Source organism: Anolis carolinensis, chromosome 5 (assembly GCF_035594765.1).
Source record: "Anolis carolinensis isolate JA03-04 chromosome 5, rAnoCar3.1.pri, whole genome shotgun sequence".
Taxonomy (NCBI): Eukaryota; Metazoa; Chordata; class Lepidosauria; order Squamata; family Dactyloidae; genus Anolis; species Anolis carolinensis.
Window position 1 is genome coordinate 89,866,933 of NC_085845.1, and position 15,924 is coordinate 89,882,856.

The 15,924-nt window shown below is 38.2% G+C and overlaps 1 protein-coding gene across 1 annotated transcript; it reads right to left on the minus strand.

Moving 5' to 3' along the window:
• Positions 1–635: 635 nt before the first annotated feature.
• Positions 636–15,590, minus strand: LOC103278953 (uncharacterized). Its single transcript, XM_016993957.2, has 6 exons — positions 15,262–15,590; positions 14,775–15,108; positions 12,372–12,607; positions 7,750–9,830; positions 5,625–5,720; positions 636–2,829 (listed from the first exon to the last, which is right to left on the minus strand). Exons 2-6 carry the CDS (start codon positions 15,057–15,059, stop codon positions 1,691–1,693), a joined length of 3,837 nt encoding a protein of 1,278 aa, XP_016849446.2. The 5' UTR covers positions 15,060–15,108; positions 15,262–15,590; the 3' UTR covers positions 636–1,690.
• Between the last annotated feature and the right edge of the window lie 334 nt (positions 15,591–15,924).

The following is a 15,924-nucleotide window of genomic DNA, read 5'->3' on the forward strand; positions in this document are numbered from 1 at the left end:
CTTGGATGTTTCTGCAAGAAATGGGAAAAGAGATCTTGCCAACTCGGTATTATGAGGTGGAATTTACTGCAGGTCAGCTGCCATTGCAAAAGCAATTGCAAAAGCAGTTGCAGAAGGTTTCCACCTTTTATTTGTGCTACTGTCCCTGTGATGTGGTTTAAAAAGCTACTGAGACAATATTATTCTGTGATTTGTTGTCACAGATGCCTTATGTAGTATATGCCAATTTTTAGTCCTAGTCGCCAGCACAATTTAGTTTTGAAGTATGGAAGTAGAGGGAAACAGTTGTTTTAAATAATTTTTAAGGAGCCGAACATGTATATTTTTTCAATTTTTAAATCCATGAATTAACAGAAGTGACCCCATGTTGTTTCAACTGCATTTCTTGCTAATTGTTTTAAAGTACTTTATCCAGCCAAAATCGCTGCTTTGGCTCCTTCCTATTGAGATTAGGCATTAATCCCTCTTCTGAGATTTGGAAGCAATTTTGATTATTTGGCAAGCAGCCATTGTAAAATACCAAACTATAATCTGTTTTTCAGATACAAATTGTGGCACTTTTTAGAGTATATGGAAACGGAACAAAAATGTGATCCATATTTAATACAGTTCAACAGAAAGGATACAAGATTAACTAATATTAAACACATTTTAAATGAAACACAAGCTAATATGTTAGAATTGCAGAGGAGGAAGAGTCCACAAGGACCATCCAGTCCAATCCTCCTACCATGCAGGAATGCAGAAACTATTACCCAGAAACTGCATAGGAACATAGAACATTTTAAAATAATACACCTGTGTAAGTAACATAATGGAGTGTGTGTTTTACAATAATTAAATTTTATAATTTTGCATTGTTGTGAAGAATTACTTTCACATGGGTATTCTTAAGTATACATTAATAAGATGACTTTTAAAAACAGTAAACATTTTAACAGACCACTGCAGGGTAGAAAAATGTCTTAGTTTAAAGAGACAAATTCCTTAACAGTATGTTAATAATACATACCAATTACTTAATAGCTTTTACAGTATTTATTCTTGTAGCTTAATTGTGTTTCATAACTTAGCTTGTTTTATTATGCCATAAAATAAACATTGAGCGTATATGGAGGTAAGTAATACATTTTGGGAGACATCCAGTAACTCTTTAAATAGGCATTTGTATCAGAATATGAGACATAATAGCAATTTCTTCTTTGTGGTGTCTGTTGAAATGAGTACATATGGTACTTGGTGCACCTGTACAGCTATCAATGGAAACCTCTGAAAAGCTGAAGGTTTGTGGCTATGGCTCCGTCCACCCTCACCAGAGGGTAATGTAGGCCAAAGAAGGGGCTGTGGCCTTAGTTCCTTTTTTTCCTGCTGCCCTTTACAGCAGCATAGTAGGAAACTCTGACTATATTCTCAAACTATGGGGTCATCGTTTTATTCTTGCCTCTTTTTTCCTGCATGGTAGGTGCATGATTTATAGAAAATACATAGCTCTGTGAAGTCAGATTTTTAAACATCTAAATCTGTTATACTTGACACTTGGTTAGTTCTGCTGTTTTGTGTTATGTCTACATGAATAATTACTAGAATATCCAAATTTATGATTACTAACAATCTGATTTACCTGTGCTAACATAAGGGTTCTTAAATTCTTCCTGAATTATCTTCTCAGTATGATCTAGCTTTGAGATAACTAAAATCTATAACTAAAATCATGATGCATCTGACTTGGTTCTTTCATTACATAAGGTGGGGGAAGTTTATACCTTGGAGGCGGTGGTAAACTTGAGGCAACATGGGTTGTGTTTGATCTACAGAAATACGAATGGGAAGGTGGTGGAAGGGATAACCACAGCTGGGCCGATTGTGGGGCCTCTTGGTCAAGTACAGGTGACTTCCGGGGTCTCAGCATATCCATTTCCAAATCGATGTAGGTAAATAAAGGCCTTTCATTAACAGATGCTGATTGTGATCCCACAGTTCCCTTCTGATACTTACAGAAGTGAAGGGTAACTATCAGAATTACCAGAACTGCAGTGCATATGCCGATGAGCAAAATAGAGAAGAGGTTTCCTACCCAGGAACAGTAGTCTTGAAATGTAGTTAAAGTCTTGTTGGACACTAGGGATTCATTTAGTTGTTTTATAGTAGATGAGCAGGTTCCACCATATTCAACATCTTCAATTTGATAAATTTTGTAGTCTGGCAGCATTGCTTCAACAAAATTTGGATTAAGCTTTCTACCAGGTACTCCTAGCTGGAGTAGAACGTCCTGTATTTCATCCCTTGCACAGTTGCTGGTTGTTGTACAAAAAGACTCGCTGTACCATGTGATCCTGGTAGATCCTGGTTTGAGGTGCAGTATCACCATGTTGCCAGACCTTCCAGTAGTCAAATAATTGGAAAGTTTCTCAAAAAACAAATTAACATTTTCTCTATTTCTTAGAAATGAGTGGTAGCTATTTTTTGTTCTTACAGTATAAATATGACATGGGGTAGTGGATTGCCTGAGCATTTCTATTGTGAAAGTATTTGAAGTCCTGAGTCCCCCTGAATCTGTGGCAAAGAGTAAAAATTCTTGGGGCGAATACTGAAAGTCTATATCAAGTGGATATCCATACATAGTTTGGTAACTTGAATTAAACTGCAGCCAGCTTTCCAGACCTGTTGGTGAGCCACCTGTTGGTATTATTCCAAGGGTTAGCTGGGTTGTATTTCCATCCTCCTGATCATAAAATGTATCCTCCGGTATTGAAAAGAAGAATTTGTATCCAATTGTTGCAGTTATCCATTTAAGAGCATTAACGACTCTTGGGGAGTTGTTTATCTGATCTACATATGTGGGAAGTAATAAGGGAGACATGTAGAAAATTAAGCTTTCAATAATCTGACATGTACTGGGAAAACCAATTTATAAAGTACAGTAGAGGCTCACTTATCCAAGCTAAACGGGCCGGCAGAACGTTGGATAAGCAAATATCTTGGATAATAAGGAGGGATTAAGGAAAAGCCTATTAAACAGCAAATTAGGTTATGATTTTACAAATTGAGCACCAAAACATCATGTTATACAACAAATTTGACAGAAAAAGTAGTTCAATATGCAGTAATGCTATGTTGTAATTACTGTATTTATGAATTTAGCACCAAAATATCACGATATATTGAAAACATTGACAACAAAAATGGCTTGGATAATCCAGAGGCTTGGATAAGCGAGACTTGGATAAGTGAGACTCTACTGTATTTGATTACATTCGTTTACCTCACCAATTTTTTTCTGACCTGTCTCCTCTATTGTGCTCCAACATCAGACAACTGATTCTCATCCGACAACTAATTTCTATAGTCTGGGGGTGCATCAACACTATTTGATTAATGCAGTTTGATTTCATTGATTTCTACTTTCATTGTCTTGGGTCAGTCCTATGGAATCATTGAATTATAGTTTTTTGACACACCAGCACTCTTTACAAGAAAAGTTTAAGGACCTTATAAAATTTCAACTCCTATGATTCCATAGCATTGAACTTGGCAAAGCAGAATTAAACTGCTTTGATTTGGCAGTGTATATATACCCGGAATTGAACCATTCTCAGTCTCCATAGTACGAGGGTTATCCAGAAAATAGATTACGTTTTGGAATTAAAAATGAACAAAGTATATGAAAAAATATTTATTATATGCAGTTGAAAGCCACACTTACATACTACTTTTAAACATAGTCCCCATTCAAATTTAGGTACTTTTCATAGGGATTAATGAGCTTGGGAATTCCTTCGTCATGAAATTCTCCCGCTTGCATCTAGCTGGCTCAGGGGGGAAAACCAGGTCAGCATGCTGAGACGGGCAAAGCGGTGCGGGCAAAGCCGTCTGGACTCAGGTGTGCCCAGCCTCCTAATCCCGAGCTTTGCCTCTTTGTGTCGGAGTATCAACAGCTCAACAAGGCGCTGGGTCCCAGCAAAGGTAAGTCCGAGTTTGTTGTTGTTGTCCTTGCGGGGCAGGAGGAGGACGAGGGAGCGATGTCTAAGGTTTTGCAAATGCTTGCCAACGATGTTGGCAAGGAAGGTTATGGCGACCGCTGTGAACTCCTGCCTGGGTCAGGCTCCCTCCTCCTCCTCCTGCCCCGCAAGGACAACAACAACAAACCCGGACTTTGCCCGCGCTGCTTTGCCCATCTCGGCGCACTGACCTGGTTTCCCCCCTGAGCCAGCAAGACGCAAGCGGGAGAATTTAGTGATGAAAGAATTCTCAAGCTCATTAATAGCTATGAAAAGTACCTAAATTTGAATGGGGACTATGTATAAAAATAGTATTTAAGTGTGGCTTTCAATTGCATATAATAAAGATTTTTTCCTATACTTTGTTCATTTTTAATTCCAAAACGTAATCTACTTTCTGGATAACCCTCGTATAATACTGAAAGAAAAGCAGAGTGGGAAGGGGATTAAGGACCTCATCATAAAGGCCCATATTGTGGCGAATCTAGGGGGACCCAGCGGGTGTGTGTGTGTGTGTGTGTGTGGAGAACCCGTCATTCCACACCCTGCATTGCATGATTTGCCCCAACCCCCATCCCACAGGGGAAAGAGTTGCCGCCTGGCTTCCCCCCGCTGTTCTGAAGGCAGCGGTGACATACGCCACTTGCTCTTCCCTTTCACGATGGAGGCCGTCCAGAAGTACATGCGAGTTGTGTAATTAGCTTCATCCTGAAAGGGAAGAGCAAACTGTACGACGGGGAAAGTAGCCCGTCTGATGAGGTGGTAAGTTAAAACCCTGCTGCTGAGGCAATGAGTGATAAAAAGCCTTTTTTCACTCTGTGGGGCTCTCTTCTATGCCTCCCCTGAGAGAAGAGTACATGGTAAAACTGTAAATCTCCATCCCAATAGCCAACTGATAGGAAAGATGGTAGTTTGAGGTTCTGAGCAGATAAGGCACAAGTGTTGTTAAAATACACTTGGAGACCTTTGAAGGGAAATTGTCCATCCTTTCTTTTGTGCCCAAACCTTTTCCTTCTGCTCTACAAACACATTACATCCCTTATACTGTTGAACCATCTCATCATTCCAGCCATTGCAAATGCAGTAGAGTCTCATTTATCCAACACTCACTTATCCAATGTTCTGGATTATCCAATGCATTTTTGTAGTCAATGTTTTCAATACATCGTGATATTTTGGTGCTAAATTCGTAAATACAGTAATTACAACATAACATTACTGCGTATTGAACTACTTCTTCTGTCAAATTTGTTTTATAACATGATGTTTTGGTGCTTAATTTGTAAAATCATAACCTAATTTGATGTTTAATAGGCTTTTCCTTAATCCCTCCTCATTATCCAACATATTCGCTTATCCAACATTCTGCCGGCCCGTTTATGTTGGATAAGTGAGTCTCTACTGTAGTCCATGTTCTCTGGGAAGGAAAATGTGTAATGTATTAAAATCACCTGCTCTGTTTGACAAGTTTGTGGCAAAACATGAATTGTTAGAAATAAAGAAAGAGTAAATTATAGAATATGCCCCCCCACTTTATAACACTGACAAAAATGAGTACCATTTGGTATCTGGCATGGGAAGGGGAGAATATTAAGTCATATATTTGAAGTTTTAATTATGTCTTACCTATGGGCATGATCTGTGATGTAGGAAATAAAGGAGTCCGTATTGCTCCTATGCCTTGTGGAGACATGTCTGAAGCAAGTGTCAAGATGTTTGTATCTGTGAAATGATGAAATTGTATGATTACTATGCTGATTTTAAGAAATTTGATTCAAAAGAAAATGGGTCTATACAAAGGATGAGGCATAATTAGATATTTCAGTTGAACTGTAAAAGGAATCTTGTCATAATGGCACTGTAATAATGGAGGCTCCTTCTTTGGAGACTTTTGAACAGAGGCTGGATGGCCATCTGTCGGGGATGCTTTGAATGCGAGCTTCCTGCTTCTTGGCAGGGGTTGGACTACATGGCCTATGAGGTCTCTTCCAACTCTATGATTCTATCATTCTAGTCACAAGGCAAGGTCTTAGTCAACACCTAGTTTGGCACCATACAAATTCAAATCAGCTTTTTCTAGGAAAAAAAAGATAGAAAAGATAATCAATGGTTTAAATAAAATAAAAATGGAAAAATATAAGGAATTAGAAGTGAAATAATTATGAAATGGTATAGACACCAGTTCAGCAGGCACACATCATTCAGGGATTAAATCCCAAATGTTGGCACTGTAGGAGTCGGGAGGCATGGTACTCACATCTATGGTAGGAATGTGAAGAAGAAATATAAGAATTCTGGAACCAAATCCTAAACCAGGTTGAATTACATACAGTGTTCCCTCACTACTTTGCAGTTTGCTTATTGCGGATTTGCTATTTCGCGGTTTTTCAATAAACTCTAAAAGACTATTATAAATCATAAAAAATACAATTTACAACCTAAGGAAGGGAGGAAGGAGAAGCCAAAGGGAGAGAAAAGGAGCCCAAGAGGCAACAGGAGGAGAAGTAGGCGATTTATCAACACACAAGTGGTTGATAAAGACTTAAAATAGTGTATATCTACTAAAATAATGTATAAATATTAAAATAAATATAGTGTCCCTACTTGGCGGATTTTCACTTATTGTGGGTGGCCCTGGAATGTAATCCCCGTGATAAGTGAGGGAACGCTGTGCTAATTTTTTTTGATATAAATATGCAAATTTTGTCAATGGTGATAGAAGAATTAAGGACCAAGACCAAGAATTAATGATGACAATGTTTAGAGTAGCACACGCAGTAATAGCTTGGGGGTGGAAAGATAAAAAGAAATGGACATTTGAAAAATGGTATGAATATATGTGGGATCAAATACAACTGGATTTTATGGACATTATAAGAAGCAAACAAAACAACATGGTCAAAGAAACAGAAGAAAATTAAAGAAATCTGGACTCCATTTAGTAGATGGCTACAGACTGTTAAACCAGATGATGAAAGCTGGAAGAAAAAATTGGATAGAATGGAAAGAAGGCTCATGTAAGGAGAAAAAAGGATTAAGTTGTCAACAGGGAACGAGGAGGAGTGGGTGTGGGGAAGGAGAAGGGAATGGAAAAGGCAAAAGTATGGTAATTATGGTTATGAATATAAAATAATACAGTAATAATAAAAATATGAGAAAAAAACAAATTCAAATCAGCCATGAAATAGGGCACAGAATTCAAAGTAAAGAATTGGATCTAGCCCTATGAGGAGAAACTATTAAAGTCTGAATTGACTTAGAAATGTCTGTTATTCTGCGTATTTCAAAGACTTTGCAGAATACTTTTGTAGAAGGTGGTTGCTGCTATACAATGAACCCAATAGTATATATGAATAGCAATCTTGAAGGCAAACAATGGCTTATGACCCTCCCAGAATCTGGAAACAAAATGTTAGATTAGGTGGCACTCCAGTTTCACCCACCATGATGGCTGCTTATGATTTTTTTTAAAATTACATTGCTATAATATCCATGAGGGTTCTTGTTATTTGAAGCAAAAAAGCAGAGAAGAATTCTAAAATTATTATTTATACTGCTATAATTAATACTCTTAACATATATTATAAGTGGACGAGAAAACAGTAGTCACTAGAGCCTGAAAAGTCTCCTAGGCTATATTAAAAATTGCATACACAACATTATTTTTTAAAAAAACTGCTTGTCCCATATCATGAAATCTTTGTGAATGGTTTGTGTAAAGTAAGCACTCCACGAATAGCACATAACTTACCTTCTGCCCCTTGACACAACGTGGTAGCATAGAATCCATTCTGTGCAGGCATTTCTTTATTAGAGAGAAGAGTTGATTCTTGAACTGGCGTTGTGAGAGACTCACTGGCCACTTGGATGTTTCTTTTGGTTTCAAATGAACTTTCCAAGCTTGAAACACTCATATGCAATTGTAAAAAGTCATGATGTGCGAAAAGAGTTGTAACAACATTGCCATCATAAAAACCATATTCATTCACAGAAACATCTAACTTGGGACTGCTTGCAAATTCTATAGGTGAGGCGAGCACTGACGTTTCATAAGAGTAATTCTCAGATATCTGCTTTGTTTCCTCTTCTTTGCCTATGAATTTGCTGCTTAGAAGAATATTATTGGATCCTGTAACAGAAAAGAAATGTAACTGTTGTTGCTGCAAGAAGGTTTCCATGTAAATTGAAGTAATCGCTGAAATATTGTATTTTGTTATTAAATGTGTATGTGTCTGTGAAATCATAAAGGACTCTGGCGCATGTTCATAGACCTGAGTCATCGCTGGTCTATGTTGTCTCCCATTAGACCACAATTCTTCAGCTAGGAATATATTACTGAGTCCAAATGATGTTGTCAGTTCCATTGGTGGATATAATGACTGAGAAGGAAACATTGCCAGGATACTACTTGTTCTAGTCAATAATCCAGATTCCATGAAATTGGCAAATAATGATGTCCTGAGCTCCTGAGCACTATAAATTGCCAGGGTTTGAATCTTGCCACTGTAGTACGTCTGAACAGATGAGCTTGTGTTAGGCAGTAATTCAAGCTTCAGTGCAAAAGTGGTGCTTCTAGCTGTAGTCTCAAACATTGATGTAATACCAAACATGCTGAAGCCTGTATTCTGGTTGAATGCTGGAGAACACAAAAATAACTCTGTGGCATATTTGTAGTTGCTAAGTAAACCTTCATTATCATAGCTACCATCTGATAATAACAAAGACATGATAATACTGAGACACGGAAATCCAGATGATGCTGTTAGATCTGTTGAGGGTATGGATGGCAAAGCGAGCTTTACTTTCAAAAGTGTATCTTCAGATAGTAAGTGCAAAGCTGTTTGTTTACACAAGTCATTATAATCTTGATCTGTTGTTTCTCTTGAGAAACATTCCAGAGATAATCTTTTGCCAGAAGAAATTACTTGCGGTGAAAGACAAGTGTCCATTATGTGGTGGAAAGGGCTGGAAAGCTGGGTTTTTCTGACTGGCATCAAAAAGACTGAATCATATAAGGTGGAATCATGGTCTGGCTCAGATTTCTTAAATGTAGAGTATATATCTTGTGGCACTTGAGGCTGCAGTTCTGATATTGGTGGTGTTTGAGAAACCACTTTAAGTTCTGTGGAGGCTGACATCAAAGAAGGTAAAAGTTCAGAAGAGACATCCTGAAACATAGGAGATGCCAGCGCTTGAGTCTGAACATTCAGCAATACTTCCAGGTCTGTGGTTTGTAAATCCTTTTGGTTTATTACAGAATGTAAAAATGCATCTGTATATGTAGGGATAATATCATACAAAAGAGACGAACTCTTGATTGGTTTTACAATAGACTGGGTCAGAGTATGTGACAAATGTGTGAATGTCTCAACACTGGTTGGTCTCAATACAGGTCTAGGAGTTGCCATTAAGTATCTCCTTCGCCTCTGTCTTGAATGCTTTTTTCCATTGCTTTCTTTCTTAAGTACTCTCCAACCAGAAATTTCAAATCCCAGCAATTGTGAAAGGTTGTTTGACTCAACATTATGTTGGAGAACTTGTATTAATTCATGCATCATAGCAAAGACTCCAAATCCAACTGGCCAATAGATTCCCATGGAGTGTTGTTTTGTCGGGTTTATATATCTGATGTCTTCAGCCAACACGGTCAAATTCCTGAGGTGGTTACTGAATGTGGTTAGAGTAAGTGAAGAAGGGTCCAAATGGAGATAGTCTGCCATGGTGCAAATGAGATATAATCGTTCCCGAATCTCTAGAGTATTTGGCGCAGAGATTATAATTTCAGCAAAAGTAACAGAAATGTCTTTAACGCACAGTGCTCCAGAACCAACACTGAAATATCCAAACCATACACTATTAACAACACTTTGGAATAAAAATATATTCTAGACACATAATATCCATATTTATTCAAAAGTAAATTTCATTCAATTCAAGCATGCATATTTAGAACAACAAACTTAACAGCAGGATTTGTGCTTCACAAAGTGCCTTCATTTCCCATTATTTAAATTACCGTTGGCCTTTTACTTAGCTGTTATTGGCTGTAAAAACTAGGGGTCAAACTTTGTATTTGAAGAAAATGTCATGTCAAAACATCCCGCATGCTTGCAGTATAGATGGTAAACACTACACTGTGTATTCATTTGCTCCATTCATTTACTACCTTACTTTCTGTGTTGTTGTTTTTTTAAACATAAACATTGATTCTAGACTAGTCAGGAATGGGTACTCTGTAATTTCTTTTCATGACCAGTAAAACACAAACCACCGTCTTTCTTGGCAGGGACTGCTGGATACTACAGTTCAAAAGTATAACTGTGGCCAAAAATTGCCTGCCTTGGCTGTCCAAACAGTTCTTTTCCACTTATGTAGCTTTCTGGGATTACATTATCTGTATGTGGTTATCTTTAGTTCTTGGAGCCAGGATAGTGTAGCTGTTTGTGTGTCAGACTAGTAAGTAAAACTTTATTTCTATTCCACCCTATCTCCCATGGGGACTCAGAGTGGTTCACAACATAAAAGGCAAACATTCAATGTAAAATACAAAAAACAGACTAAAACAATTCAAAATAAACAAAACAGAGCAGATTCAAACCTGGGTTCAAATGCCCTGCTCAGCCATGGAAATCCACTAGGTGATCTTGGGCAAGTCACACTCTCTCAGCTTGAGTCAAAGGCAATAGCAAACCTCTTTTGAATAAATTCCGCCAAGAATACTCTATGATCGGGCAACCATAAATCAGAGGGCGCATTCACACTGTAGAATTAATGCAGTTTGACACCACTTTAGTTGCCATGGATCTATGCTGTGGCACAGCTGGTTAGTAACCAGCTGGAATAAATCACTATGACCAAGAGGTCATGAATTCGAAGCCAGCCCGTGTCGGAGTGAACACCCAACCATTAAAAAATAGCCCTGCTCGTTGTTGACCTAAGCAACCCGAAAGATAGCTGCATCTACCTTGTTTCCCCTAAAATAAGACATCCCTAGAAAATAAGACCTAGTAGAAGTTTTGCTGAATTGCTAAATATAAGGCCTCCTCCAAAAGTAAGACCTAGAAAAGTTTTTGTTTGAAAGCATGCCTGCCAAACAGAACACCAAAGCATGCAGGATTGATAAATGTACGTACCATAGATTATTGTACATGGGAATAATGGTAGTAACAAGAAATTATTGCTAGGATTCACAGTTTGTCTGGTTATGCTGGTTTGTGATGACAACTACTGTACAGAATATAATAAATGTTCGTTTTTTTGTTCAACAATAAATGTGAATTCTTCTTCATGGAAAAATAAGACATCCCCTGAAAATAAGACCTAGAGCATCTTTGGGAGCAAAAATTAATAAGACACTCTTATTTTCGGGGAAACACAGTATCAAGTAGGAAATTTAGGTACCGCTTATGTGGGGAGGCTAATTTAACTAATTTACGACATGAAGCAGCTGCTCCCCCTGTGACCAGAATTGAGCATACCCTCAAGAAGCTGGAAGCTGGAGAATGATAAATTGCCTTTGAGTATCTGTCTCTATGTTCATATGGCATTGAATGTTTGTCATGTATGTGTACATTTTGAGTCCCCTTTGAGGTGAGAAGGGCAGAATATAAATACTGTAAATAAATAAATAAATAAATAATGCTATAGAATCCTGGGACTGGTATTTTGGTGAGGAACCAGTACTCCTTGGTAGGGAAGGCTAAAGACCTTGTGAAACAACAAGTCCCAGGATTCCACAGCTCGAGCCATAGCCATTAAAGTGGTATCAAACTGCATTAATGCTACAATGTAGTTGCACCCAGAATCAACTTGAAGGCACATAAAAAGAATAACAAATAACTTTATTATATGAGCACCTTCCATCAATCCAGTTTTCTTTATTTCTTGTCTCTGCAACTAAGGTGATTCCATGAACACAACTGAGATCAATATCACTCTTGGATCTGTAAGACTCTACAACCCAAAAGATTGCTTGTTTTGTATCTAGCAAAGGCCACTGAATAATGCAATGAGGGGTTTCTGTTTACTATAGATGCCTGGATACAGGGAGGCACAGCTTACAAGTATATTGAGGTATATTCCATACTCTTCCAGAGGACCTACCAGGGATGCACACTGGGATGGCTCAAAGGAGAAAAAGAAGCCAGCCCTATATATCATATGGAGCCTTTTACCTTTAGTTCAAGGTATTGTCTATATATTTGAGAAGGAAGTAATGCCAAGATCCATTTGCATGTTCCTAGCAGAGTTGACACATTGTATTTATTGCGGAATGGCAAGTCAGCACTTAAACTAATCTAGTTGGGATTAGCAATTGGAATTAGTCCTAAATCATTGTCACTTTTATTTGTTTTTGGAAGAAATGCATCTTACCTGTTACACTTTTGGTTTGGGTCTGTTGCCGTGTTATTGGCAAGATGGCTTTCTTGAACATGAAGTTGAAAGTTTGCCCTGGCTGCTGGTGTTTTCTGGCTACATGCATCTCCATAGGCAAATATAGCTAGATGATATTTTCCACTCTCCTCCAGCAATGGCAGCCCTTGAAGAGTCTTAGCATTTGGGTTATATTCCAACCATTTTGGCAAAGCTGAACCATTAGCCAGAGTAACCTGTGGAAATACAGAATAGTTGGAAATGTATTTGTTTATACAGCATATTGTCATGTGAAAGCATTACTCTGTATTCATTTAATCTTTCTTTCTTTTAATCTGATTGTTGGAGGATTGAGAATTTTCATTAAAAAACAGGAAGTGCCTAATCAGTAATCAGATGTTGCAAGTCTTTTGAGATAGGAAAGCAACCTATGAGGGTTGAATGAAAAGTAATGCCTCGACCTTCGTTACTTGGGTTTGAATGGGAGTATTTTAATAAATCAAACGCAGAAATAATCCTTAGAATGTGCTCTTTAACTACCACTATTCACTTTTCCGCATACTCACCAGACAATTGGATACATTTCTGCCAATGTTGAACAAGTTTTCTGAAGCTACGTCTCACAGTACCCATCGTGCACAGATCTTCCGATAGCCAAGCAAAGCAATAATGTGACCCACACGTTCTTGTGAAATGCCGATTATGCTTGAAATTTCTCTCTGAGTGATATAACGATTGTCCTGAATCAATCTGTCAATCTTTTGCTTGTGAAACTTGGTGGTTGCGGTCACGCAAGTCAGATGTTCCCACCTCAACATCTTTAAACTTACTTGTCCAACGACGCACAATACTCACATCAACACAATCACCATAAACAGCTTGCATTCTCTGATGAATCTCCTTTGGGGTGACACCTTTTGTTGTCAAGAATTCAGTGACTGCACATTGCTTAAGTCGCATTGACCGACCACTGCGCAGGGTTCCATACTTCGCACTTAAACAACACAACCATTCAATGCTAAGGCTTCCTGCCAAATGGAACTGTAGAGGATAGTCTACTGAACAAGCCAGTATCTGCCACATACCAATACTGACATCTGTTGAGGAATTATGAAGGTGGAAGCATTACTTTTCATTCAACCCTCGTACAACTGTAAGAAAGCCATCTGAAGGTGCCAATTCATATTTCAACATAGGAAAGAGGTAGAGAACTAATAGCAAAAGGGATGAGGACATTGCCCCTCCAAATAAGAATTCTGCCAATTAAACTTCCTCCAAGACTCGAATTCATAGAATTGTACTGAGCCATCAACAATTACTCACACCTAGAACTTGTGTATTTGCAGTGCTTGTATCCCTTGGTAACTTTATCTATTCCAAGGTTTTTGTATGTCTTTCGGGCTGTGTGGCCATGTTTCAGAAGTATTATCTCCTGACGTTTCGCCCACATCTATGCCAGGCATACTCAGAGATGTGCCATAGATGTGGGTGAAACGCCAGGAGAGAATACTTCTGGAACATGGCCACACAGCCCGAAAGACATACAACAACCCTGTGATCCCGGCCATGAAAGCCTTCGACAACACATTTATCTATTCCTTTTCTTTAGATACCCAAACTCTATTTTAAATGATCAACTAATGTTTAAGTTACTACAATGCTAGAAATCTGTGGAATGTGGAAAATTTCATATCTTGGGGCCAAATTCTTATCTGGAAGGGCAATGCCTCCTGTTTTGCATGCACACACTCTCATACCTACACTTTAGGAAGACTTAAAAGGTTGCTTTCTGAAGCGCCTTATACACTCTGTCATGTAAAATCCAGAGTGTCTGCTTTTAACTGTATTATATGGCAGTGTAGACTCATATGATCCAGTTGAAAGCAGATAATGTGACATTCTGGATTATATGGCAGTGTAGAAGGTATCTGAGTTATTTAAGGCCACAGCCTCAGACTTAAGAAATAATAAACCTAAATGAAAGCAATGAGACTTGCTTCTAACTGAACACAACAAAGAACTGTGCTGTTTAATGACAGAAAAGCAATGCAATTTAATAGCATTCGTTGTGCTGTAATAACCATAATGATGTTATCGGCCCAAGTTGAACAGTCATTTAATTATTTAGAACAATGGCCATTCAATCTGTAGAAGTAGCACGTTGCCACAACATAGCCTGAAATACAGAGGAAATGTTGCCTGTTTGTGTTATATCACACTCTTGCCCTTCGAGTTTCCACGAGCAATTTCAGCAGAACAAAACAATCCTCACAACCTCTGAGGATGCCTGCCATAGATGTGGGTGAAACGTCGGGAGAGAATCTTTCTGGAACATGGCCATACATCCCGGAAAAAACCAAACACACAACAACCTCAACTTCAGTTGGATTTTTGCCCGCATACCTTATAGTGGCTTATTTTCCCTTGAAAAGCAAATGGTGATATGGGATAAAAGAATATTCTTCCTATGACCGCTGTTGCATCTTGAACTCCTTGAAGTATTTGTATTTCTTCACATATATTACGTGACTCCTTGGCAATAACATCAGAAGTGATTGTAGTGAGAAACAGCAGGCTGAAGAGCAAGGTTAAAGCTGTCAAAATTTGCCTCTCCGGTAGAAAGTCAAAACGGATACCACAGGCACCAGTGTGGCTGGCTGGCACGTCCATTCTCACATAGTAGTTCATTAGTATAATCGAGGAGAGTACACGGATATGGAAATATCATAGGACAAAACTGTAGAAATATAAAGTAAATTTAAAACTAACTAGACAAGAAACATTGAAAAGACGTTCAAGACTTTTTGAGCAGCCATGCATTCAATATTACAAAAGCAGAATGGTTATCTTGCAAAATTAAAGTCATTTTTAAAATACGTCAGACACTTACTGGTTAATTCAGATAAGTTTTCTTTTCTTGAAAACCATCCTATAATGTAACCTGCTTCCTTTAGAGATTATGTGTTTCCTCAGTTTTATCTTTCTTGCATGATAAAGGAGGCCACATTGGTTTCTAGGAGATGTAATGCTATACTAGGGCTCCCTGAGGGGGGTCTTCAACTCACAGTTTAATAAAGGAAATGTCAAGCCAGCTCCACTTTATTATTCACTGTTGGGAATTTCAGTTAGTCGTTTACATAGAGATATGAGATGAGAGATATGAACTCACCTCAGTTAGAAAAAAAACCTCAATCAGGCATATTGACTGAAGAAGAATGAGCAATCCATGGTTTCTTGCCATCTAATTTGAATACCATTTATAATATACAGTGCTAGCTGTGCCTAGTGGGTTCTTGTTGTGAGGGCAAGTGTGAATGTTGTAATTATTCACCTTGATTAGCATTTAATAGGCTGGCAGCTTCAAAGTGTGGTTGTTTCCTCCCTGGGGGAATCCTTTGTTGGGAGGTGTTAGCTGGCTCTGGTTGTTTTCTGTCTGGAATGCCCTTATTGTTCTTTATTTACTGTCCAGATTATAGAGGGTTTTTTAATGCTGACAGCCAGACTTTGTTCATTTTGATGGTTCCTGGGAACCCAATAATAAATAATAATAATA